The sequence below is a fragment of the Psammomys obesus genome, unplaced genomic scaffold (assembly GCF_907164565.1).
Source record: "Psammomys obesus unplaced genomic scaffold, mPsaObe1.curated_primary_1811, whole genome shotgun sequence".
Classification (NCBI taxonomy): Eukaryota; Metazoa; Chordata; class Mammalia; order Rodentia; family Muridae; genus Psammomys; species Psammomys obesus.
Window position 1 is genome coordinate 14,423,064 of NW_026596034.1, and position 24,095 is coordinate 14,447,158.

Sequence of the window (24,095 nt, forward strand, 5' to 3'; positions counted from 1 at the left end):
AACAGCTACCTCAAAAGACCCACTGAGTGGGCTAGCTTATTCAGTAGAATGGCAATGTCTACACAACACAAAAGAGAATCTGTGTTACAAAAAAAAAAAAAATACTGGGCAAATTACCATAAAATGCCTCTGTGAAGGGCTAGTGGTCAGCCTTGGAATCATCTATGTTTAGAAACCCTAATTCCCGAAGGCTGCTGAATTATGTTTAATGAAGGTACCAGGCATGAAACAGCCAGTATTTGAAGTGGCCCCGGTGACAGAAGCAAACATCAACACAGCTTTCTGGCTAGTTTTCTTCAGCAGATGACACTGGCATCCACGCTGTTCTCAATGTCAACCATAGCTTGAGCTATATGCAGCAGTTTCTCCATCTTCAGATGAATGATATAGCTATCATCACACACACACACACACACACACACACACACACGTATACTACTCCATCTGGAAATCAAGCTTAGTGATATCTAAGTGTTTTACTGGGGCAGGAAACTAGAGGTCATCCTCCTCTGTCATCAGCAAGACATCAAGGGCTCAGAACATTGTGTGAGTTTACCATTAAGTTTATGGGAATAAAGAATAAGACCATATGGACCTGTCCTTGGCCAACACACACACACTCACACACACACACACACACACACACACAGGTCTAAGTGGTTTTGTTTACCATTTCTGTGATAGCTAAGAACGCTGAGCATTGCTCTTTTCTGCAGTAACACGAGTGGGAGCATCTGGACCATGAGCACAGAAGGAGACTCTACAGGTTCCAGGAAAATGGCAGACAAGCTGGACATGGGGGAAATTGCCAGCTTTGGTAAGGCCAAGATGAAGAAAACCGAGATGCAGGAGAAGAACACCTTGCTGACCAAAGATACCATTGAACAGGAAAAGAGGAGTGAAATTTCCTAAAAGCCTGGGAAGATTTCCCCTACCCAAATCCGTCATCTCCAAAACCCGCTCATGATGTGGAGAAAGGGCCGCCTGAAAGATGGATGCAAGTCACAAGCTGCACTGTGAACCTGATCACTCTGTGCTTTTGCCAAAAGCCTGCAGATCACTGAAGCGACCCCTCCCCTCCCCCAAGTAATCAGACTGCCAAATTTCACTGGTTTGACATGGGATATTATAGAAAATTATTTGTATGACTGTTGAAAGTAAAACACACATGGTGGCAAAAAAGAATGCTGAGCACTTAAAGAACATTTTACACCATTTGTGTTTCTTCTTTTGAAAACCTGGTCCTAGACAGGATTGCAAAACACACACACAAACAACTGTGATGGCCACCTTAAGTCTAGGGCATTTAAATACATTGATCCCTAGCTGGTAGCTGTTTGGAAAGGAGCAGGGTATGTAATCTTGCAGGAGGAAGTATGCTCCTGGGTCAGTCTTTGGTGTTTCAAATGACTCCTTCAATTTTGAATTAGCTCACATCCCTTCTTGTTTGCGGACTGAGATGTGAGCTCTCAGCTACCTGTTGTTTGCTACTACTTTTCTGCCATCAGGAACCCTTTATCTCTCTGTAATTACAAGGCAAACAAATCTTTCCTTCTTTAAGTTGCCATGGCCATAGTATTTATCACATCAGCAGAAAGTAACTAAGACATGTACGTACTTTCTCACAGAGGGATGTTAGCTTTGCCTCTTTAGACACATGTGTCTAAACTGATGTCAGTAAACAAGTGAAAAGCCATAGTGCTGGTATTTGAAGAGAAGAAGGATTAAAAAAAATGTGCAGTAGAAAGGAAGGAAGGGGAATCAGGGAACAAAAAGAGTTAAATCGGTGGGGATGAGAAGGTCAGGTAGTGGAGGGTATATTGGAAGGGATAGTTAAAAGATCTATGAAAAGACCATCATGGAAACCTTTATATATATATATATATATATATATATATATATATATATATATATATTCAAGAAAACATAGAGGGAGGTGTATTTCTTTTTTTTTTAATTTTATTTTTTTCTTACATCAGTTACATTTTTTTTTTAATTTTATTTTTCTTTTTAGTTACATTTTGTTAACTCTGTGTCCCAGCTGTATCCCGCTCCCTCATTCCCTCCCCAGCCCCACAATCCCTCCCTGGTCTCCTCCCTGCCCCTTTCCAAGTCCACTGATAGGGGAGGACCTCCTCCCCTTTCATCTGACCCTGTTTTATCAGGTATCTTCAGGGCTGGCTGCAAAGTCCTCCTCTGTGGCCTAACAGACTGCTCCTCCCCGGGGGGGGGGGTCAAACAGCCTGCCCTTGAGATCCTGTTAGAAATAGTCCGTGTTCCCCTTACTTTGGAAAACTACTTGGTTACTGAGCCACCACAGGCCACATCCGAGCAGAAGTTCTAGGTTATATCCATAGATGGTCCTTGGTTGAGTGTCAGTCTCAGAAAAGACCCTGTGCCCAGATATATTTGGTCCTTGTAGAGCTCCTGTCCTTTCCATATCATACTAACTTCCCTTCTTTCATATGATTCCCTGCACTCTGCCGAGGGTTTGGTTATGAGTCTTAGTGTCTGCTTTGAACCACTGCTAGGTAGAGTCTTTCAGATGCCTTTTGTGGTAGACTCCTGTCATAAGTTCAATGCACATCCCATTTGTCTTTCTAAATGAGGATTAATCACCTTCGCCTGTGTCCACTTTCTTGATTATCTTCTTTAGGTGTGTAGATTTCATTATGTTTATCATATCTTGTAGGTCTATATAAGTGAGTATATACCAAGTTTGTCTTTCTCCTTCTGGGATACTTCACTCAGAATGATCTTTTCTAGATCCCACCATTTGCCTGCAAATTTCATGATTTCCTCCTTTTTGATTGCTGAGTAGTATTCCATTGTGTAAAAATACCACAATTTCTGTATCCATTCCTCTGTTGATGGACATCTGGGTTGTTTCCAAGTTCTGGCTATTACAAATAAAGCTGCTACGAACATGGTTGAACAAATGTCCTTGTTGTGTACTTGAGCAAATTTTGGGTATATACCTAGGAGTGGTATAGCTGGGTCTTGAGGTAGCACTACTCCTAGTTGTCTGAGAAAGCACCAGATTGACTTTCAGAGTGGTTGAACCAATTTACATTCCCACCAGCAATGGAGGAGGGTTCCCTTTTCTCCACAACCTCTCCAGCATGTGCTATCACTTGAGTTTTTCATCTTGGCCATTCTGATGGGTGTAAGGTGAAATCTCAGGATCGTTTTGATTTGCATTTCCCTAATGGCTAATGAGGTTGAGCATTTCTTTAAGTGTTTCTCTGCCATTCGATGTTCCTCTTTCGAGAATTCTCTGTTTACATCTGTTCCCCATTTTTTAAGTGGATTACTTGGTTTGTTGCTTTTCTGCTTCTTTAGTTCTTTATATATACTGGATATTAGCCCTCTGTCAGATAAAGGGTTGGTGAAGATTCTTTCCCAATCTGTAGGCTGTCGTTTTGTTTTGATGACAGTGTCTTTTGCTTTACAGAAGCTTTTCAGTTTCATGAGGTCCCATTTATTGATTGTTGCTCTTAGAGCCTGTGCTGTTGGTGTTCTGTTCAGGAAGTTGTCTCCTGTGCCAATGAGTTCTAGGCTGTTTCCCACTTTTTTTTCCAACTGATTTAGAGTATCTGGTTTTATGTTGAGGTCCTTGATCCACTTGGACTTTAGTTTTGTGCAGGGTGATAAATATGGATCTATTTTCATTTTTCTGCATGTAGACATCCAGTTGGTCCAGCACCATTTGTTGAAGATGCTGTCTTTTTTCCATTGAATGGATTTGGCTTCTTTGTCAAATATTGAGTATTCATAGGTGTGTGGGTTTATTTCTTGGTCTTCTTTGCGATTCCATTGATCCTCCTTTCTGTTTCTATGCCAATACCATGCAGTTTTTATTACTGTTGCCCTGTAGTACAACTTGAGATCGGGAATGGAGATACCTCCAGATGATCTGTTGTTGTACAGGATCGTTTTGGAGATTCTGGGTGTTTTGTTTCTCCATATGAAGCTGAGAATCTTTTTTTTCAAGGTCTGTAAAGAATTGAGTTGGTATTTTGATGGGAATTGCATTGAATCTGTAGATTGCTTTTGGCAGGATGGCCATTTTCACAATGTTAAACCTACCAATCCATGAGCACGGGAGATCTTTCCATCTTCTGAGATCTTCTTCAATTTCTTTCTTCAAAGACTTGAAGTTTTTCTCAAACAGGTCTTTCACTTGCTTGGTTAGAGTCACACCAAGGTACTTTATGTTATTAGTGGCTATTGTGAAGGGTGTTGTTTCCCTAATTTCTTTCTTGGCCCTTTTGTCTTTGGTATACAGGAGGGCTTCTGATTTTTTTGAGTTGATTTTGTATCCTGCCACTTTGCTGAAGGTGTTTATCAGCTGGAGGAGTTCTCTGGTTGAATTTTTGGGGTCGCTCATGTATACTATCATATCATCTGCAAATAGTGACACTTTGACCTCTTCCTTTCCGATTTGTATCCCCTTGATCTCCTTTAGTTGTCTTATTGCTCTGGCTAGGACTTCAAGTACAATGTTAAAGAGATATGGAGAGAGTGGGCAGCCTTGTCTTGTCCCTGATTTCAGTGGGATTGATTTAAGTTTCTCTCCATTGAGTTTGATGTTGGCTATAGGCTTGCTGTATATTGCCTTTACTATCTTTAGGTATGTGCCTTGTATCCCTGATCTCTCCAAGACTTTAAACATAAATGGGTGTTGGACTTTGTCAAATGCTTTTTCAGCATCTAAGGAGATGATCATGTGGTTTTTCTCCTTCATTTTGTTTATGTGGTGGGTTACATTGATGGATTTCCATATGATGAACCACCCTTGCATTCCTGGGATGAAGCCTACTTGGTCATGGTGGATGATATCTTTGATGTGTTCTTGGATTCGGTTTGCAAGTATTTTATTGAGTATTTTTGCATCAATGTTCATAAGAGGGATAGGTCTGAAGTTCTCTTTTTTTGTTGGATCTTTGTGTGGTTTAGGTATCAAAGTGACTATGGCTTCATAGAATGAGTTTGGTAGTGTTCCTTCTATTTCTATTTTGTGGAATAGTTTGAGGAGAATTGGTGTTAGTACTTCTTTGAAGGTCTTGTAGAATTCTGCCCTGAAGCCATCTGGTCCAGGGCTTTTTTTGGAGGGGAGACTGTTAATGACTGCTTCAATTTCCTTGGGAGATATAGGGCTATTCAGTCTTTCTACCTGATCTTGACTTAATTTTGGTAGATGGAATCTGTCAAGAAAGTTATCCATTTCATTTAGATTTTCAAATTTTGTGCCATATAGGCTTTTAGTATGACCTAATAATCGTTTGGATTTCCTCAGTGTCTGTAGTTATGTCCCCATTTTCCTTTCTGATTTTGCTGATTTGTATGGTTACTCTCTACTTTTTAGTTAGTTTGGCTAAGGGTTTGTCTATCTTGTTGATTTTCTCAAAGAACCAGCTTTTTGTTTCATTGATTCTTTGGATAATTTTATTTGTTTCTAATTGATTGATTTCTGCCCTTAGTTTGATTATTTCCAGCCTTCTGCTCCTCTTGGGTGTATCTGCTTCTTTTTTTTCTAGGATTTTCAGTTGGGCCATTAAGTTGTTTGTATGTGATGTTACGGATTTCTTCTTGTAGGCACTTAGTGCTATAAATTTTCCTCTGAGCACTGCTTTCAATGTGTCCCATAAATTTAGGTATGTTGTGCCTTCATTTTCATTGAATTCTAGGAAGTCTTTAATTTCTTTCTTTATTTCTTCCTTTACCCAGCTCTCATTGAGTAGTAAGTTGTTCAGTTTCCATGTGCGTGTCGGCTTTTTGTTGTTTCTGTTGTTGTTGATGTCCAGCTTTAGTCCATGGTGGTCAGATAGTATACAAGAGATTATTTCAATCCTTTTGTATCTGTTGAGGCTTGCTTTGTGACCAACTATATGGTCTATTTTGGAGAAGGTTCCATGTGGTGCTGAAAAGAAGGTGTACTCTTTTGAGTTTGGGTGAAAAGATCTGTAGACGTCTATTAGGTCCATTTGATTTAGGGATTCTGTGAGTGCTTTTATTTCCCTATTTGGTGTCTGTCTGGTTGATCTGTCCCTTGATGAGAGTGGGGTGTTGAAGTCTCCCACTATTAAGGTATTAGGATCAATGTATGATTTAAGCTTTAATATTATTTCATTTACGAATGTAGGTGCTCTTGTATTTGGGGCATAGATATTCAAAATTGTGATGTCCTCTTGTTGGATTTTTCCTTTGATTAGAATATAGTGGCCCTCCTTATCTTTTTTGATTAACTTGGGTTGAAAGTCTATTTTATTAGATATTAGGATGGCTACTCCAGCTTGTTTTCTGGAACCATTTGCTTGAAAAACATTTTTCCAGTCCTTTACTCTGAGGTAGTGTTTATCTTTGTTGCATAGGTGTGTTTCTTGGATGCAACAGAATGTTGGGTCCTGTTTCCGTAAACATTCTGTTAGCCTGTGTCTTTTTATTTGTGAGTTGAGTCCATTAATATTGATAGATAATATTGACCAATGCATGTTAGTTCCTTTTGTAATGGAGTCGATGATCTTACCTTGTTTCATTGCTTGTTTTCTTTTTATTTTTGTTGGGATATTATCTGTATGCCCTGTGTTCTTGGGTGAATTCGTTTTCGTTGGACTGGAGTTTTCCTTCTAGTATCTTCTGTAGGGTTGGTTTGCTGTATAGATATTGCGTAAATTTAGTTTTGTCATGGAATATTTTGTTTTCTCCATCTATGTTGATTGAAAGCTTTGCAGGGTATAGTAGTCTGGGTTGACATTTGTGATCTCTTAGAGTCTCCATGATGCTTGCCCAGGCCCTTCTGGCTTTCATAGTTTCTGATGAGAAGTCTGGTGTGATTCTGATAGGTCTACCTTCATATGTTACTTGGCCTTTTTCCCTTGCTGCTTTTAATATCTTTTCTTTGTTCTGTAGATTTAGTGTTTTGACTATGATGTGACGTGATGTGTTTCTTTTCTGGTCTAGTCTATTTGGTGTTCTGTAGGCCTCTTGTATATTTATGGACATCTCTTTCTTTAAGTTGGGAAAATTTTCTTCTATGATTTTTTTGAAAATATTTTCTGGACCTTGGAGCCTGGAGTCTTCTTTTTCATCAATTCCTAATATTCTTAGATTTTGTCTTTTCATAGCATCCTTGATTTCTTGGATATTTTGTGATTGGAATTTTTCTGATTTTACTTTTTCTTTGAGAGAAGTATCAATTTCTGCAAGTGTGTCTTCAGCTCCAGAGATTCTCTCTTCCATTTCTTGTATTCTGTTTGTGATGCTTACTTTTGTGGTTCCTGATCTTTTCTCCAAGTTCTCCAGCTCAAGTGTTTTCTCATTTTGTGTTTTCTTTATTGATTCTAATTCTGTTTTCATGCCTTGCACCATTTCTTTCATGTGTTTGAATTTGGATTCCTGTCTTTCTACGATGGACTCTATTTCTTTGTTCATTTCCTTTTTGTATGCCACTAATTTTTTCTCTACTTGTGCCTCTATTTGTTTGGCTATGTTTGCCTGTGTTTCTTTAAGGGTTTTGTCTATTTCTTCTTTCTTTACCTCCAATTGACTGGCCAACTCTTTGAAAGATTTGTTCATTTCCTCCTTATGAGCCTCAAATAATTGAGCAAGCATGGCTTTAAGGTCATTTTCCTGTGCTTCTGATGAATTGGAGTATCCATCGATTTTGGGGTTTGCTGGTGAAGTCATGATGTCCTGATTTATGTTGGAAGTGTTCTTTCGCCTACCCCTGGCCATTGGCTTATCTGAGACCTTCCCTGTTTGTTTTTGGATTCTGCCAATCAGACTGGTACTGTCTTTCTCTCGAGTCTGGAGAATTCTTCAGGAAGTTGAGAGAGGTCTCGTGTCCTTAGCGTGTGCTGAGGACTAGTTGTACCTGTGGGAGGAAAGTACGCAGGCGCAAACAGAGGCAAATGCAAGCGTGCGTGCGTGCGTGTGTATATGTGTGTGTGTGTGTGTGTAAGTGGGTGTGGGCGTGTGTCTCGAGGGACAGAGTGATGGCTAATGTTGAACCCTTGAGTGTGTGGGAGGGGCTCTGCAATGTATATGTCGCAGGCGCTAGTGATGATCGCAGCGCAATTTCTGGCATTAACTGCCTTAACTCCTCAATTAGACCCACAGAGCAGGAACTTCAATGTTCCAAGTGCCCCTCTGTTTCCCAAAGTGGGTATATGGGTGGGAGGGGGTTCGATGCCTGGCTTCTGTTTTAGAAGGACCCAGGATCAGTGGAGCTGCAGATTCTCAAGGGTGCACTCACTTACAGGCAGGTCACTTGGCAGAGATCGGGGTATCTGGGCTCTCTGCTCTCTGGTTTGGCCCTGCTTCTTTGATGTGCTCTGCCAGTTCCATGCTGCTGTCACTGCCAGGTTATGAGGTCTTGCTGCAGCTGGAGATTTCAGGGTGGTCACGTCAGTAGGAATCGGGGTAACCAGCCTTTCTGTTCTCTGGTTTGGCCCTGGTTAGTCTTAAACTGGAGGGCTGATGTGCCCCGCCAGCTCAGTGCTGCTCCGCCGCCAGGTTAGAAAGTCCCGCTGTAACTGGAGACTGGGTTGCTAGTCCAGATGCTTTCTGGGAAGTCCTGGGGTCTCTTTATTGTGCTCTCCAAGCTTCGGAGGCCCAGCGCCTGGTGTGTCTAGCTTGTATGGCGTTTCTGTCTGGTTTTGGTGAATATATAGCGTATTTTCTGTCACTGTGGGATTGGGCGGGCCGTACAGTCAGTGATGGCACTCCTGAGGAGCTAGTATGGCGTCTAGCAGACTCGGGCCCTGGGAGGATGGTGCAGCTGCCGCGCGCGAATCTGGGGCTCCGAGACACAGTACTGCTGGCGTTTGCCAATAAAGGGCTTGGGGCTCCGCCTCAGTGGCTGCAGGCCCCAGGCAGTTAGGTCTGCGCTGAGAAAGGAGTCCACTGTGCCGAGAAGAAGGGAGGTCTGGGGGAGGGGAGTGCTGAGAGATCAAAGGATCGTTTCTCACCTTCCCCAAACAAGTCCCTGGGTGACCCGAGACCAAGGTTTAACCTCCTGCGATGTTCCCTGTTGTTTAGAAAGTCTCTCCGTTGTTTCCCTGGCTTCAGAAGTTCTTCCACTCATCAACTCAGAACTTTATCTCTTCCACAGCTCGGAAACTGTGTGTGCTAGTTGCCATCTTGGCTCCGCCCCCCGGAGGTGGATTTCTTAAGGCTGGACATCTGGTACACAGCGGGCAGGCGGAACCAAAATTAAAGACCCATCCACAGGCTTTCTGCTCCCTGGAGAACCAAGTCTCCTGCTAGGAGAGGGCCTCCAGGCAAGCTCCCCCACCATGGAAACTTATTTCAGAAGCTTTTAAATGCAACATATGCACATAATACATACATACATACATAATTAAATGGGGTTGAAATAGTTTTATTATTGTTGAGGTTTGAATTAAGGTTATGTAAAGATATAATAAATTTTAATATGTGCATGGAGACACCCAATGTTTGTATTTCTCAAAAAGGGAATTTGTAGTGCCAACAAATGAAGGAAAAAACAAAGAAATGACTGCATCTTTCCTCAGTTATTAGAGAATAGTTAAGGTAAATGGTATTCCAATGCCTCGGGTGTTTTTTGAAGACAAATAACATTTTCCAGCTTCATATAACCTTCAACATACATGCCTGTGAAGCAAGTTTCTCTGCTGAAATGTGAACTTTTAACTCTATTATCAAAAGTACTTCACCAATGAAATGAAGGCTGGTTGGACAGTGTGCACTCTTGTACTTACCTGCCTTGGTTTACAGTTTCAGTTCTCAGGGAACAATTTGGTTGCATTGATGCCCTACAATTGAGAAAGACTGTAATTTCTTTCCCAGACACAAAAAGCTCTAAAATATTGTAAAATATTTTAAAATAGGTATGGGTTATGTCATTGTGGTCTGTAAAGTCTCTGTGGTATTCCAAACATTTCAGGTTATTGGTCTTAATTCTCCAGATGATGATAGTGATGGCAAGAGTTTATTAGTAAAGTCACCACAAATTTGAGTAATAAAACATAAAAAAAAATCAATCTGGAAATCACCTAGGAGCTTCATCACTATGGCCTGTCTTTTACAGTGATAGACAATGATACATATGCTATCAGACTGGAACAGCTGTGAACTCTGCAAGCTACATTAACAACCTCCATAGCAAGATAAATCCATACATGTAATAGCAACATGAATGGGAATAACTGAGTATTTTCACGTTGGATTTAAAACCTGATCCATTAGATGGAACTCATGCTAGGTACCATTAAGTGACCTGTCAGGGCTTAGTCTGGTGCTATGTGCTCTAACGCTAATTACTGGCCTTTCCAAGATCTGGTTGCTGCCCAGATGAGCACATTCCCAGGTAAGCCTGTCTTGGGTAAACCTTGCTCTTCCTAATTAAAAGTTGATTGGTGAATAAAAAATAGACCTCTGAAAGACTCTACCCAACAGGGTGTCGAAGGAGACTCATAGTCAAACTTTGGGCAGAGAGACAGAATACTTATGAAAGAAGAGGGGAATAGAAAGACCTAGAGGGGACAGGAACTCCATAAGAAGAACCGAGCCAAAAACCTGGGCTCAGAGGAGCATGCAGAGACTGATACTCCAACCAAGGACCGTGAATGGAGAGGACCTAGACATCCTGCTCAAAGGAAGCTCATTGGCTGTTCAGTTTCCAAGTCAGTTCTCTAGTAAGGGGTACAGGGGCTGTCTCTGACATGAACTCAGTGGCAGGCTCTTTGATCACCTCTCCCTGGAGGTACCGCTTTGCCGGGCCACAGAGGAATATGATGCAGCCAGCCTTGATGATACCTGATAAGCTAGGGTCAGATAGAAGGGGAAGAGGTCCTACCTTATCAGAGGACTAGGGGAAAGGGTAAAAGGGGAGGACAGTGAGGGTAGGTGGGTTTGGGAAGAGACGAAAGAGGGAGCTGCAGCAGAGATACAAAGTGAATGATTTTTTATAGATAAATATGTAAATAAATTATTATTATTTTTTTAAATGCTGAAGCCTGTGCCTGGGCAGAAGAGTGGTAGGCAGGGTTTGGTTCGCAGGCTTGATGTCTGAGTGGGACCACAAGGCCAAAAAGAGGAGACAAGAAGCAGGAGATGAAGCAGGAGGAGAAAAAGTCAGAGAGGAGGAAGCTGCCATGGGGCGGTAATGACTATGAACATGTGACCATGAGGCGGTCTGATGGAACAGGAGCAGCCCAGGCAAGACCTATTATGGCAAGTAACTTGCAGTGTATAGCTGAAAAACACCAAAGTAGCTTAAAGTGTTGATACCTGCTCAGTTACTGTGCCTTAAGGCTTTTATGAATCCAAGAAGATTCTTTATCGATTATTTAGGAGCTAGCTGTAGTAGAGAAGCCCTCCAGGGTCAAATACCATTCTCTACAACAGTGGTCCAGGAAACCATGCTGACTAGACCAAAGACCATTAAAAAGCTTTTACAACTATAACTCTGCTAAATGGAGGCTCTGAGAAGCTTTTTTTTCCAGATAGACTGCAATTAATACAGAAACTTATAGTTGGACAGAGTGTAGGAAATAAGAGTCTGTGGAACGTGACTCCTATATTACACCATTTTTCCTCCACATCCAGGTTTAGGCAATCATTGATGATAGCAATAACTGAACCCCTCCCTGAATGTGTTAGTGATAAGTGATCCATCAGTGAAAAGCTGGATGCTCTGAGCACCTCCTCTAACCATGCCTGACTGTTGAAAAACCCATTTCTTCCTCATGTAGACATCTGCGATTACAGGGAATTCATGCTTTGCTTAAGTTAGCTTGATTTGAACACCGCAATAACTGGAAAGTCAGACTAACAGTATTTTACCTACTCAAGGATTCTGCAATGGGTGAGGCTAGAATTCATAATCAATTGTCTATTCTTTATATTATGTTTCCCAGTTCGTACCCAGTGGACAATGGATATCTGAGGCTTTGTCACATACTGTGTAACAAGATCATGCATCTCTACTATTCAGTTACATTGTAAATTGTGTACTTATGTGTGTCAGAATGTGTTAGTAAGTGAGTGAGTGAGTTGCTGGTGTTTAACTGTTTGGAAATCTGCTGCAATTGAGGGTTCTGGGAAATTCTTGAATAATATCACCAAGCATCCACTTCTCATAATGGCAGCATTAAAGAAACACCTACAGAGAAGAAAAATTAAAACTTTCTAAAATAGCCTAATTAGTGTAAAAACCCATTTCACTTGGAACCAAAATAGGATTTTCATTTTAATCTCTTATTAGGAGTCCTATTTTATAAACACAATCAGTCAGCATAGTTGTGAGCCAAGTTAGAAATTAAAAAAAAAAAAATCAAAACATTCAAGATGCATTCAAACAGCTTCAGATCTTTAACCTTTCAAAAAAGTTACTTCTAGCTTTCACCACCCAGCACTGCAACCGAGCGATAAGGAACCAAGCAGAGCCTGGAGAAAGGAGATTGTCTAGTGTTAACCATCCATTTGAGTGTTTCTCTCACACTCAGCGGGCACCGTCAGGCAGAGTTTAAACTCTTACATGTACAAACAAGAATCACATACAAGGTGGAAGGCGTATTGGCTTCAAATCAGTCTCCTGTTGACTGACATAAGCATTGTTTACTTTATCAATGTGTATTTAAAACACTGAGATGATTTAAACTGAAATTCTCCCTTTTCCACCTTGTAGATGCTTTTTTTTTTTTTTTTTTTTTTTTTTTTTTTTTTTTTTTTTTTTTTTTGTGGTTTGGAACCTATTTCCCCCCAACAAACTCAAGTACCATTGAAGTTCATCCACTCACAGTACTATTGGATATATCATGGTCACCATGCAGTTATTTTCATGTTAGCCCTTGCAACCTATATGTCCTCTAAATGCTTAATGTTTCAAAGGTTTTGTCTGCAAAGGTGACATTTTTGAGACACATTGGGAGCATACGAAGACAGGGCCTAAACAGAAGACGTTCAGTCTTAGAGAAATGCCGGGACTTTGTCCATCATGACAAGACTTCTGAATGGTGGTGAATGTAACCCTCAATACTTCCCAATTCAAAGCATTTTGCAATTGAGTGTCAGAAGACCTGATTCAGACCCTCAGAACATTGTTGAGGAGTTTGGCAAAGACTTCTATTGGCTCTTGCCCTTAGTCTTAAACACAACCATTCTAACAAGAAGCAGCACGCACGTATAGCTAGACATAATCTCCTAGTGGTATCAGCAAGTAAATGAGGTTTTAATTACAATGAACAAGAGCTTTTGAGTACAGCTGAAAGATGAAAAAAGCAACCAGTTTGAGGAAGAGCTCCTATTTTGCTAAGTTTCATGGTTGAATAATTTTACTAATTATTATTAGTAAATTATTACTAGTTTACTAATAACTAGTAAATTATTACAAATAATTAACAAATTATTACTAATAATTATAATTATTACTAACTATAATAGTGGAAGCAATCTAGTTAACTCCAAGGTATTTTGAAGACTGCAACCCTCTTTTATCTAGATGTAGCAGTCTTGTTTTGTGTTATCCTTTATGGTTTAGGCTTTTCCACCTATCATCATGATACCTGGTTGTTTGTGGTTCGGGCTGAATAAGATATTCAAAGACGGAATGCCTACAGTCACTATACAGACTTGGCTATTCATGAGGATCGCATTTCTCTTGGTTCATCTGCTCTATTAGTTCATGAAAAAATAAAGTTGTTGGCAAGGATCGGTGTACACATGAACATCCCTTGTATAGTTGTCACTATGATCCCCCAAGGAGCTATTAAGTATGCCTACTGCCCACATGCATTGGGCCATGGAAAGCACTAACAGTTTCGCTGTCAATGTATGATATTACATTCTCCTGGTTATTTTACCTCTTTCCCACCTCCCATTGATTCTTCTCTCACAATTTCTGTGCTCTCTGTTTCAGGGACTTGAAGATGAAGATAGGAGATTCATGAGCAACTGAGGATGACATGAGTGATTTCTAGTCACGTGTGCTTTTTTGTATAAGATGAGAGATGCCTGGAAAAGACCTGTCCTTTAGCCCAGCATCTTCATTCACTGCGATTCCGAACGAGCTATAAATTACTGCGCTATACCACTTCTCCCATGCGATAGTCCTTTCTAGGTTGTCCCAAAGATTGAGAGACTGTTTCTAAAATTATAAAGTATAGTAACAATCTGGACAATAAAAGGATTTTTCTTGAAAGTTCTTTTATACATTGCTAGTGTGTAAGGAGGCATGGCACACACACAAACATACGTACAGACACAGAGAGACTCATGCACTTCTGTGTATGTGTATAAGGGTACATATATTCTTCAAAAGATATGAGACAGAGAACAAGTTTGTGTTGACTCTCTTTTTCTACCTTTATGTTTGTTGCAGGGATTCAGTTCGGGTCACCAGATTTGCACGGCAAGTATATTTACTCAGTGAGCCATAGGTGTCTTAAAACTTAAGTGGTTACTATCCTTCCCCCTTTTCTGTAATCTCCATCGGTGGGTGATCAGTTACATAGCAAAGAGTAATGGCATAACATTTCTTTAGAAGCCTCTGTGAAGCAAAGAATAGGAATAGAAAGTTTCTGTGGGATGTTTGGCCCAATGTACTTTAAATAAAATCAAATCCAGATTGTGGAAGGGGTAGTTTTGAGTGCAGCAGAGCATTAGGAGATCAGAATCCAAGTAACCTCGTGCTATCAGCTGGGTCAAGTCCCCTGATGTTATCCCAAAATAATGGGTTAATTTCTTTCATTTTACATTATTTGAAAAGTGTGAAAGTATATACTTGGTGGTAAAGTACATTGTTTTACTTGTTTGTTTTGCTTGATTTTCTGTAAGCCACTTATTTCTGTTTCTCAATGTGCAATTATTCATAAAATCAATGAAGCAATTTTAAAATCAGTATATAATTTTGATACTATTTATAGTTTGATATTAAGTAATTCATTTAAAATTAGTACCGCTTTCCAAATTATGAACGATGTGTGCAATAAAGTCAAATGGATATTTTCTTTCCACATTATTTTTCTGTTGTGTTCACTTTAGTTTACAGACTATCTCAGCTGGCCCTATCTGTCGGAGGATTTTGAACAAATGATTGTCAGTCAAGAAAAGCCCCAGTAAAACTGACAAGAAGTGCATCTGGCTACCTCCTTCTGCTTTCTGAAACACAGTTGCATTGAATGCCTATCAGAGCAAGGGTTCTGAAATCAGGAAACACACATTCAAAACTGATTTCTGGTCTACTTAGTTATGGGATTTCAGAGACACCGAGCTGAATTATCTTTACTTTTAATATTGGCATAGTGACATCTTACTTGGAAATTTATTGTGTCACTATGTAAAATTGCCTTCGTTTGAAAATTGATGCAAAATACATAGTCAATTGATTGTAGTTGTTCCTATGAATGGAGTTACATTACCTTCAAAATCCCACTGCACTCGGCGACAAATGGAAGAATTTTGATTTGTCTGCTGTTGAAATTATTAAGGGTTTTAGATATTCTTAATGATTTCCTTGTATATAAATATGTAAAAACAGTGGTATTATGACAAAACCCTTTTCCTGGTGGAGCAGATGTTCTTTAAAAAAAAAAAAAAAAAAAAAAAAAAAAAAAAAAAAAAAAAAACTTGAATGCAAAACTGGGAATAAGTATTGCCCTATTCAGGAAGGCAGGTGATATTTTGTTTCTCTTTCTGGATTTCTGCTCTTGTAGAGCTAAGAGAAGATAGAACAGAGCAGGCATTTTTATAAGGGCCCAAGGGAGAGGTAGTGGAAGGAGTGGAAACAGTCAGTGAACTGGGCACTCAGGAATCAAAGCAGAGAACAAATTTCCAACTGAGCCTTGAGTTACTCTCTCAGGAGGAAGTCTGGCATGAAAGATGAGGTAAGAAGTCTGAACTCCTGTGGAGCTTTTAGGACCTTTTCAGCTTGGCCATGCTGACTTTTTTTTTTTTTTCTATTTTGCTACATTAACGTTCCTGGAGATTTTTTTGCAATGTTCTGAAGTTTGGCCCTACCCAGGCCGCATATAGAAATGTGTATATGATAAAGCATCATTTCTAATGTGATCATATTAAAATGCACGGAATTTGGGAGTGTGTAAGACCCATAACAGAAGATTCACTTTCATATATTTGGGACCGTAAAAAACTAATTGTCTGTTCTATCATGTTGGGCAACACTGAGAGGCCATACATGAACTTGAAAACAAGCCCTGCTGCAGACAAAGACCCTGTTGTTAAATTGATGTTGCATTTCCCAGATACCGGAAGACAGTGAATACACTTTCAAACTCTCCATTCTAGGATATGTTTTTATATAAATACAACTGGATTAGGGACCATTTAGGATGTGTTAAGATGGCTCTGGATGTAGTATTAAAATAATCCTTAAATACTTATGTCTATGTGCTGTAACCCTCATCAGAGAAGCTCCTCTTTTTATTTTTTTCTTGTTGATAGTGATCAAAACAATCACTAAAATTGGTCAATACACATATAACAAGAAAATATAGAGTGTGCTGCCTTAAACGATAAATTTATATTAAAGAGCCCTCTTTCTGAGGCTCAAGTATCACCAGGGAAAATGGAGGGAGATTTTTAATGGCTGTAGGTAGTTGATAACCGCAATTAGATTGTGTTTCAAGGGCATGATAGAGCTGTTGCACAAGTAATCTTTCAGGGGTTGTGGCTGCATGTACTAGATCTGTACAAGGTGAAGAGAGACAAAACCCCAGCATGGATAACACAGGGAGTCAGTCATGAAGTTCCTACCCTTCAGTTAGGAGCTATTTGCAACTGATAGCTGCTGAAAGAGCTATTTTACTTCATGTGTTCAGTTCCTTCTATGGTGGATTGCTTTATAACCCCTGCCCCTATATATTCATAGCATTATATATACTCTGTGGAGAGGGATGCTTTATAAAAGACAGTAAAATGTTTGGAGACAAAATGGTGGGTGAGGTTTTCAGAGGAATTCGAGGAAAGGAAATGGAGGCTAGGTTTGATTAAAAACAAAACAAAACAAAAAACATACACTACCTGAATATATGGAGTTCTCAAACAATAAATTAAAAAAATATGATGAGGGTTTATGTCTAGTTGTATTGTATCATGCTATGCCACGTTCAGTTGATATTACTGGGAAGCCTGCTCTTTTCTGAAGAGAGACAGAGGATCTGTTGATTTGAGGGAGAAGAAAGATGGGGGAGACTTGTTAGAGTTGAGGGATGAGAGGATAGGGTCAGGATGTATTGTATGAAAGAAAAATAAAGGAAAAGATAAAAATGAACTTTGGCTATGGTACAAAATTCTCTTAGCATTCTTGACATCCTGGGTTAGTTTGTAAGCATCAAAGTACTCATTAATGCAATACACACACACACACACACACACACACACACACACACACACACACAAATATGGATTTTTTGTGAAGGGTGGCACATGGCCATATTAAATGGTGGAAGGAAATTATCTAAGAGAGCAATTCATCTAAGAGTGCAAAACAAAGAGAAATACTGGACTTCCACTTTGACTTGGAGAAAACTTAATTGAACTTTTAAAGCAAGAGATAAAATTTAAGCACAGAGGGAAAATTATAGGGGAATGACAATGGAAATGAAACACAACCCCTGAAATCTGGTTAAAGCCTCTCAGTGGCAGAAACACAAGAAATCCAACATAATTAATAAGGGTTACCTGAGATATTTATCTCATCCCAGATGGAAACCTAAATTTTTCCATGAATCTCTCCAGATTTTCCATTTACAGTAAAAGCATTATCCAAAATTCCTTGTACAATAATGATGGTTACCAGTTTTACTGTGACAAGTTATAATCACATCAAAAGCACCTCCATATCATCCCATTGTATCTTTTAGTAAGAAGAAAGAAAACATCTTTGTACCATTTTAAGAAATTACTTGAGAGACATCAAAATTTTATACATGACTAATGCTTAGTGTGGGGTAAATGTCAATTAAGAGGGAGGTAGTGTCTACCGAGCCTCCAAGAACAAGAGTGTAATAACTGACAGTAAGCTGAACACAGAGAAGCAATGTATGTACAGAGTACTGGAAGAGAAGGGACATGGCCAGAGCAACAGGAAAAAGCTTTATTAAAAGAACTGTGGATCACAGCACAAACCTGCTAAAGCAATGTTTATGAAATGTGTATGAAGACTGGAGAAAGATAAAATGGTGCTCTACAGTCTAGTGAATGTTGCCAACTCCAAAACCAGTAGGTAGATTCAAACACCTTTGTTTTCCCTTTTTTATTTTCCTCTTTCCTCTCCTCCTCTTCCTTCTCATATCAACCTCCTTTACATCTTTCACTCTTTTCTTCCCCTTCCCCTCTCCTATCTTTTTTTTCAGTCTTTCCTTCCTGGCATCTATCTTCCTTCCCTGTCCTCTCCCCATCCACTCCCTACTCACCTCTCCTTCTCTTCTTCTCGCTCTTTTAATCCCCTTATTACCTCACATAATTTTTTTTTCTTTCTTCATCTTCACCCTTTCTTTACAATTAATTTTTGTGTTTTTTTTTCTATTTATTTTAAAGTTTTTAGAATTTCTAAGAACATATTTTAAAAATATTCCTCCCAAAATCACTTGTCACTTAGGGAGAAACATACTTTGTAATTTAATTCATCTTTGTTTTATTTTTAGAAGTTAAGTGAATTGTGTCTGAAACCCAAGGAAGGAAAAAACAATTGTTTTAAAGTACTACGGAAACAACACATTTTCATTCGTGTACACCAGTGAAACAAATAAAGACTCACTTTTCCATTTCTCATAGGCTAAAACCCTATTTTTATCGCTATAGGTTCTTCAGTGAAAACCCATCACTCACTTTTGAAGAAAGAATCCAACAAGGGTTCTTATCCCTTACATGACACTCACCTTTCTAAGGTGACTTTGGATATGTGCATATTATCTCTATGGTTTTGAATTCCTTCCTTTCAAGTTAAAAAGTAAACTAGTCATTCTCAATGTTGTAAAGAAAACTGCATATGATTTCATATAATGTACAAAGCTGAAGCATAGATGTGTTTAATAATTGCTCAGTGAGTGGTAACCATCACTTTGTAATTATCTAGACTAATTTTTTTCCCTGTAAGGCTTGCCTAATGGCATGGAAACATTTAAAGAAAACTCTTTTCCCACAAGCAATTCTAAATGAAAACACTTTTGAAGTTTTACAAATTTCTTTTGTTATGCTAGCTGAGGTTAATGTCAGTGAATGGAATAGAAAATAATGACTTTAAGTTTGTGTGGCTCCCTAGTGACACAAAATCAATCAGTCAGCTGGTTGAATGGAGTCTTTCACCTGCTCATTATATATACTGGTAGAGTAAGACAGCTATTAAAATCTATTAACCTGATATTCCTCTTTAAATTGAGAAATGTGTCTAGAATGGAGGATAAAAAATATTTAAGAAAAAAAAAAAAACTAGCAGACTTCAGATGGCCACTTTATTTCACTTTTCCTGCCTCTCTCATTGGGATACATTTCTTTCATTGACGTATTAAGCAGTGCCTCCAGGAGAGAAGTGAATTAATTGCAGTTTCCTCAGTGAATGGCATGTTGAGTCTGGAGATCCTCAGTGTGGTTTAAATGTTCCTCCGGGTGATGTCCTCCAATTAAAATAAGTTGTTTAGAGACTTCATCCAAAACATTTATTTATTTATTTTAAATTACCCAGTAGCAAGGGCCTCTTGGGATTCTGAAATTGAATTTGAAGAGATGGATTTGTGAAAAGCATTTATTACTTGTGAGTTTTGCTCTAATATCACTTGGTTAAATTTGTGGATGTTGTCCCTGTCTATTACCAGCTACATTCTTCTCAGACTTGGCATAAGTGTGCTTCTAATGATAGATCACAATAAATCAGATTTGTTTTCTAGGATGTATGTACTTCATAGTTAGTTGGGAATTACTCTATGATGTCAGGCAGTAAAGTCATTGTGATAAAGTACGTAGTATATGAGGACTTGAGATAAATAATCATAAGAATAAAAATATGGAAGGACTCCAAGATGGCAGTGACCAGTGCATGCCATCTGTGAAGGACAGAGGATCTGAAACTCCAAAACTGGGGAGTGGATGGGCAGCTGAAGCCAGAGCATTGACTTTGAGGTTTCCCGGTCTAGAGGGCACAACCTGTGAGCTGGGACAGACTGGATCCAGGGCCCCTGTGGACATCCCCAGTGTCTGAGAGTGGCAAACTCTCACCCCCCTACACTCTTGGCTGCACATTCACTGGTTCTGGCAACAGCGGTGGTGGCTGTGGCAGTGGTGGGGAGTGCATAACCCCAGGTTCAAGGCACCTCCTTACTCTAAAGGCCAAACAGAGGACTCAAATCTGAGAGGAGAAAAATAAATATGCTGAACTTACCACATATGCATGCAAGTGAGTTCCTGGGCCCTCTGCACTTTCCTCACACACCTGCAAGTGAGTGCTTCTACAAGAGTGTGTGTACTTATTACCACATTAGGGGCCCCTCTATGCAAGCAGCCAGACATCAGATTCCTCCCACCCAAACCCCCACTGTGCTCAACATAGAGATTCTGGCGATAGGGTTCTCAACATGGAAGCCCCTGTTCTGTGGGTCTCCCAGCAGAGTGCAAACAAGCAATTTCTGAAGCCAAGATTGTGTAGCTCAGGCAGAGCTGAGCACTTGAAAGGCAATACCAAGACAGGCCTGTGGGCCTCGGAGCCATTCAAGCCTCCTGCACATGCACACTGTGCTCACACCCCATGAATGTGCCATAATCTGCTCTTGAACTCCTCCTTCACACTTTACCCTTCCAGGCAGGCACACGTCCAAGCACATTCCTGTGCTTGTGCACATGTGGATGGGACCTTCCTCCCTGAGCTGAATCTGAAACACCAATACCCACTCTCAAGCCTGTGGACCTTTCTCATCTTTCTGTAGAATACTCCAGAATCCAGAGACAGACAGACCTAGTTTGCAGTAGAAGCTTCAGGAACAAACAGCAAATGCTACTGAAGGCTAGAGATGGGCACAAGAACACATGCAGATGGCTAGAGGTCAACACAGGAACAAATCCAACAAAATTCAGAAAATCATGGCTTTACCAGCAACCCCGAAAATCAATGGATATTTTAATTCATTGGAAACACAGGAAAATTATCTCAACTCTATGCTTATCCAGTTATTAGAGGCACATAAAGAGGGAATGAACAAAGTTCTCAAAGAAATGCAGGCAAATACAGCAACAAATAGAGGCACATGTAGAGGAAATAAACAACAACAAAAAATGGAGGCACACATGGAGGTACATAAAGGGGAAATAAACCACCACAACAACAACAACAAAATAGAGGCCATCATGGAAAGACAGGAATCCGCATTCAAACAGATGAAGCAAATAGTGCAAGACATGATAAAAGAATTAAAATCAATAAAGAAAACACAGAGAAAACTCTGGAGCTGGAGAATGTAGAGAAGAGATCAGGAACCATAAAGGTAAGCATCACCAACAGAATACAGGAGATGGAAGAGATAACCTCAGGTACTGAAGCTACAATTGCAGAAATTAATACATTCGTCAAAGAAAAATAAAATAAAATCAGAAATGTTGCAAACAAAAATCATCCAAGAAATCAAGGATGCCATGAAAAGACAAAATCTAAGAATAATAGAAAAATATAAAAAAGAAGATTCCAGGCTCCAATGTCCAGAAAATACTTTCAAGAAAATCATAGAAGAAAATTTTCAAACTTAAAGAAAGAGATTTACTCAAACATACAAGAAGCTTACAGAACACCAAATAGACTAGACCAGAAAAGAAACATATCATGTCACATCATAGTCAAAACACTAAATCTACAGAACAAAGAAAAAAAATATTAAAAGCAGCAAGGGAAAAAGACCAAGTAACATTTGAAGGTAGACCTATCAGAATCACACCGGAATTCTCATCAAAAACTATGAAAGTCAGATGGGCCTGGGCAGGTGTCATGCAGACTCTACGAGACTACAGATGCCAACCCAGACTACTATACCCTGCAAAGCTTTCAATCAACATAGATGAAGAAAACAAAACATTCCATGACAAAACTGAATTTATGCAATATCTACACAGTAAACCAGCCTTACAGAAGATACTAGAAGGAAAACTCATCCTGATGAAAACAACTTCACCCAAGGAAACATAGCATACAGATAATATCCCAACAAAAATTAAAAGCAAACAAGCAATAGAACACAGTAAGATCACCGACTCCAATATAAAAAGAACTAACTTTCATTGGTTACTATTATTTATCAACATCAATGGACTCAACTCTCCAATAAAAAGACACAGACTAACAGAATAGGTGTGGAAACAGTATCCAACATTCTGCTGCATCCAAGAAACACACCTCTGCAACAAACATAAACACTACCTCAGGGTAAAGGGCTGGAAAAATGTTTTTCAAGCAAACAAACCCAGAAAACAAGCTGGAGAAGCTATCCTAACGTCTAATAAAATAGACTTTCAAACAAAAATAATAAAAAAAAGATTAGCAAGGGCACTACATTCTCATCAAAGGAAAAATCCACCAAAAGGACATCATAATTCTGAACATATATGCCCCAAATACAAGAACGCCTACAATCATAAATGAAACATCATTAAAACTTAAATCACTCATTTTTCATTGCAGAGTAATACTCCATTGTGTAGATGTACCACAATTTCTGAATCTATTCATCATTTGAGGGGCATCTGTGCTGTTTCCAGCTTCTGGCTATTACAAATAAAGCTGTTATAAACATGGTTAAGCAAATGTCCTTATTGTGTACTTGAGCCTCTTTTGGATATATGCCTACTAATGGTATGGCTGGATCTTGAGGAAATGCTATTCCTAGTTATCTGAGAAAGAGCCAGATTGACTTCCAAAGTGGTTGTACCAGTTTCCATTCCCACCAGCAATGGAGGAGGGTTCCCCTTTCTCCACAACCTCTCCAGCATGTGTTGTCACTTGAGTTTTTCATCTTGGCCATTTTGATGGGAGTAAGGTGAAATCTCAGGGTCGTTTTGATTTTCATTTCCCTAATGGCTGATGATGTTGAGCATATCTTTAAGTGTTTCTGTCATTTGATATTCCTCTACAGAAATTTGCAGATAAATGGTGGGATCTGGAAAGGATCATAGTGAGTGAGCTTTCCAGAAGCAGAAAGACACACATGGTATATACTCACTCATATAGACATATAACATAGGTTAAACCTACTAAAATCTGTACATCTAAAGAAAGTAATCAAGAGAGAAGACTCTGACAAAAACACTCAATCCCCATCCCAAAAGGCAAAGAGGATGGACATCAGAAGAAGAAAACAGGAAATAACCTAGGAACCTGCCAGAAAGGGCCTCTGAAAGGCTCTGCCCTGCAGATTATCAAAGCACATGCTGAGATATTATAGCCAACTGTTGGGCAGAGTACATGTTATCTTATGTAAGAAGTGGGAAATAGTAAGATCTGGAGAGGACAGGAACTCCACAAGGAGAGCAACAGAACTAGAAAATTTGAACACAGAGGTCTTCCCAGAGACTCATACTCCAACCAAGTACCAGGCATGGAGATAACCTAGAACCCCTGCACAGATGTAGCCCTTGGCAGTTTAGTGTCCAAGTGGGTTACACAGTAATGGGAAGAGAGACTTCTTCTGACCTAATCTGATTGGCCTACTCTTTGATCACTAACTCCTGAGTGGGGAGCAGCCTTACCAGGCCACAAAAGATGACAATGCAACCACTCCTGATATGATCTAATAGACTAAGATCAGAAGGAATGAGAGGAGGAACGCCCTATCAGTAGACTTGGGGAGGGGCATGCTTGAAGAAGGGAGAGGGAGGGTGATATCTGGAGGGGAGGAAGGATGATCTTATGGGGGGATAAAAAGTAAATAATGTATAATTAATAAAAATAAAAAAATAATCCCCTGTATTCTATCTGACCACCATGGATTAAGCTGGACCTCAACAACAATGGAATTAAAAAAAAAGCCTACAAGAAAGTGGAAACTGAACAACATGCTGCTCAATGACAGCTGGATTAGGAAGAAATAAAAAAAGAAATTAAAGATTTCCTAGAA

General features: G+C 39.5%; 1 protein-coding gene across 1 annotated transcript; it reads left to right on the forward strand.

The window, feature by feature from the left end:
* Window positions 1-777: 777 nt before the first annotated feature.
* Window positions 778-912, forward strand: LOC129686714 (thymosin beta-10-like). The gene has a single exon (XM_055620725.1). The coding sequence runs from the start codon at window positions 778-780 to the stop codon at window positions 910-912; it is 135 nt and encodes a 44-aa protein (XP_055476700.1).
* Window positions 913-24,095: the final 23,183 nt, after the last annotated feature.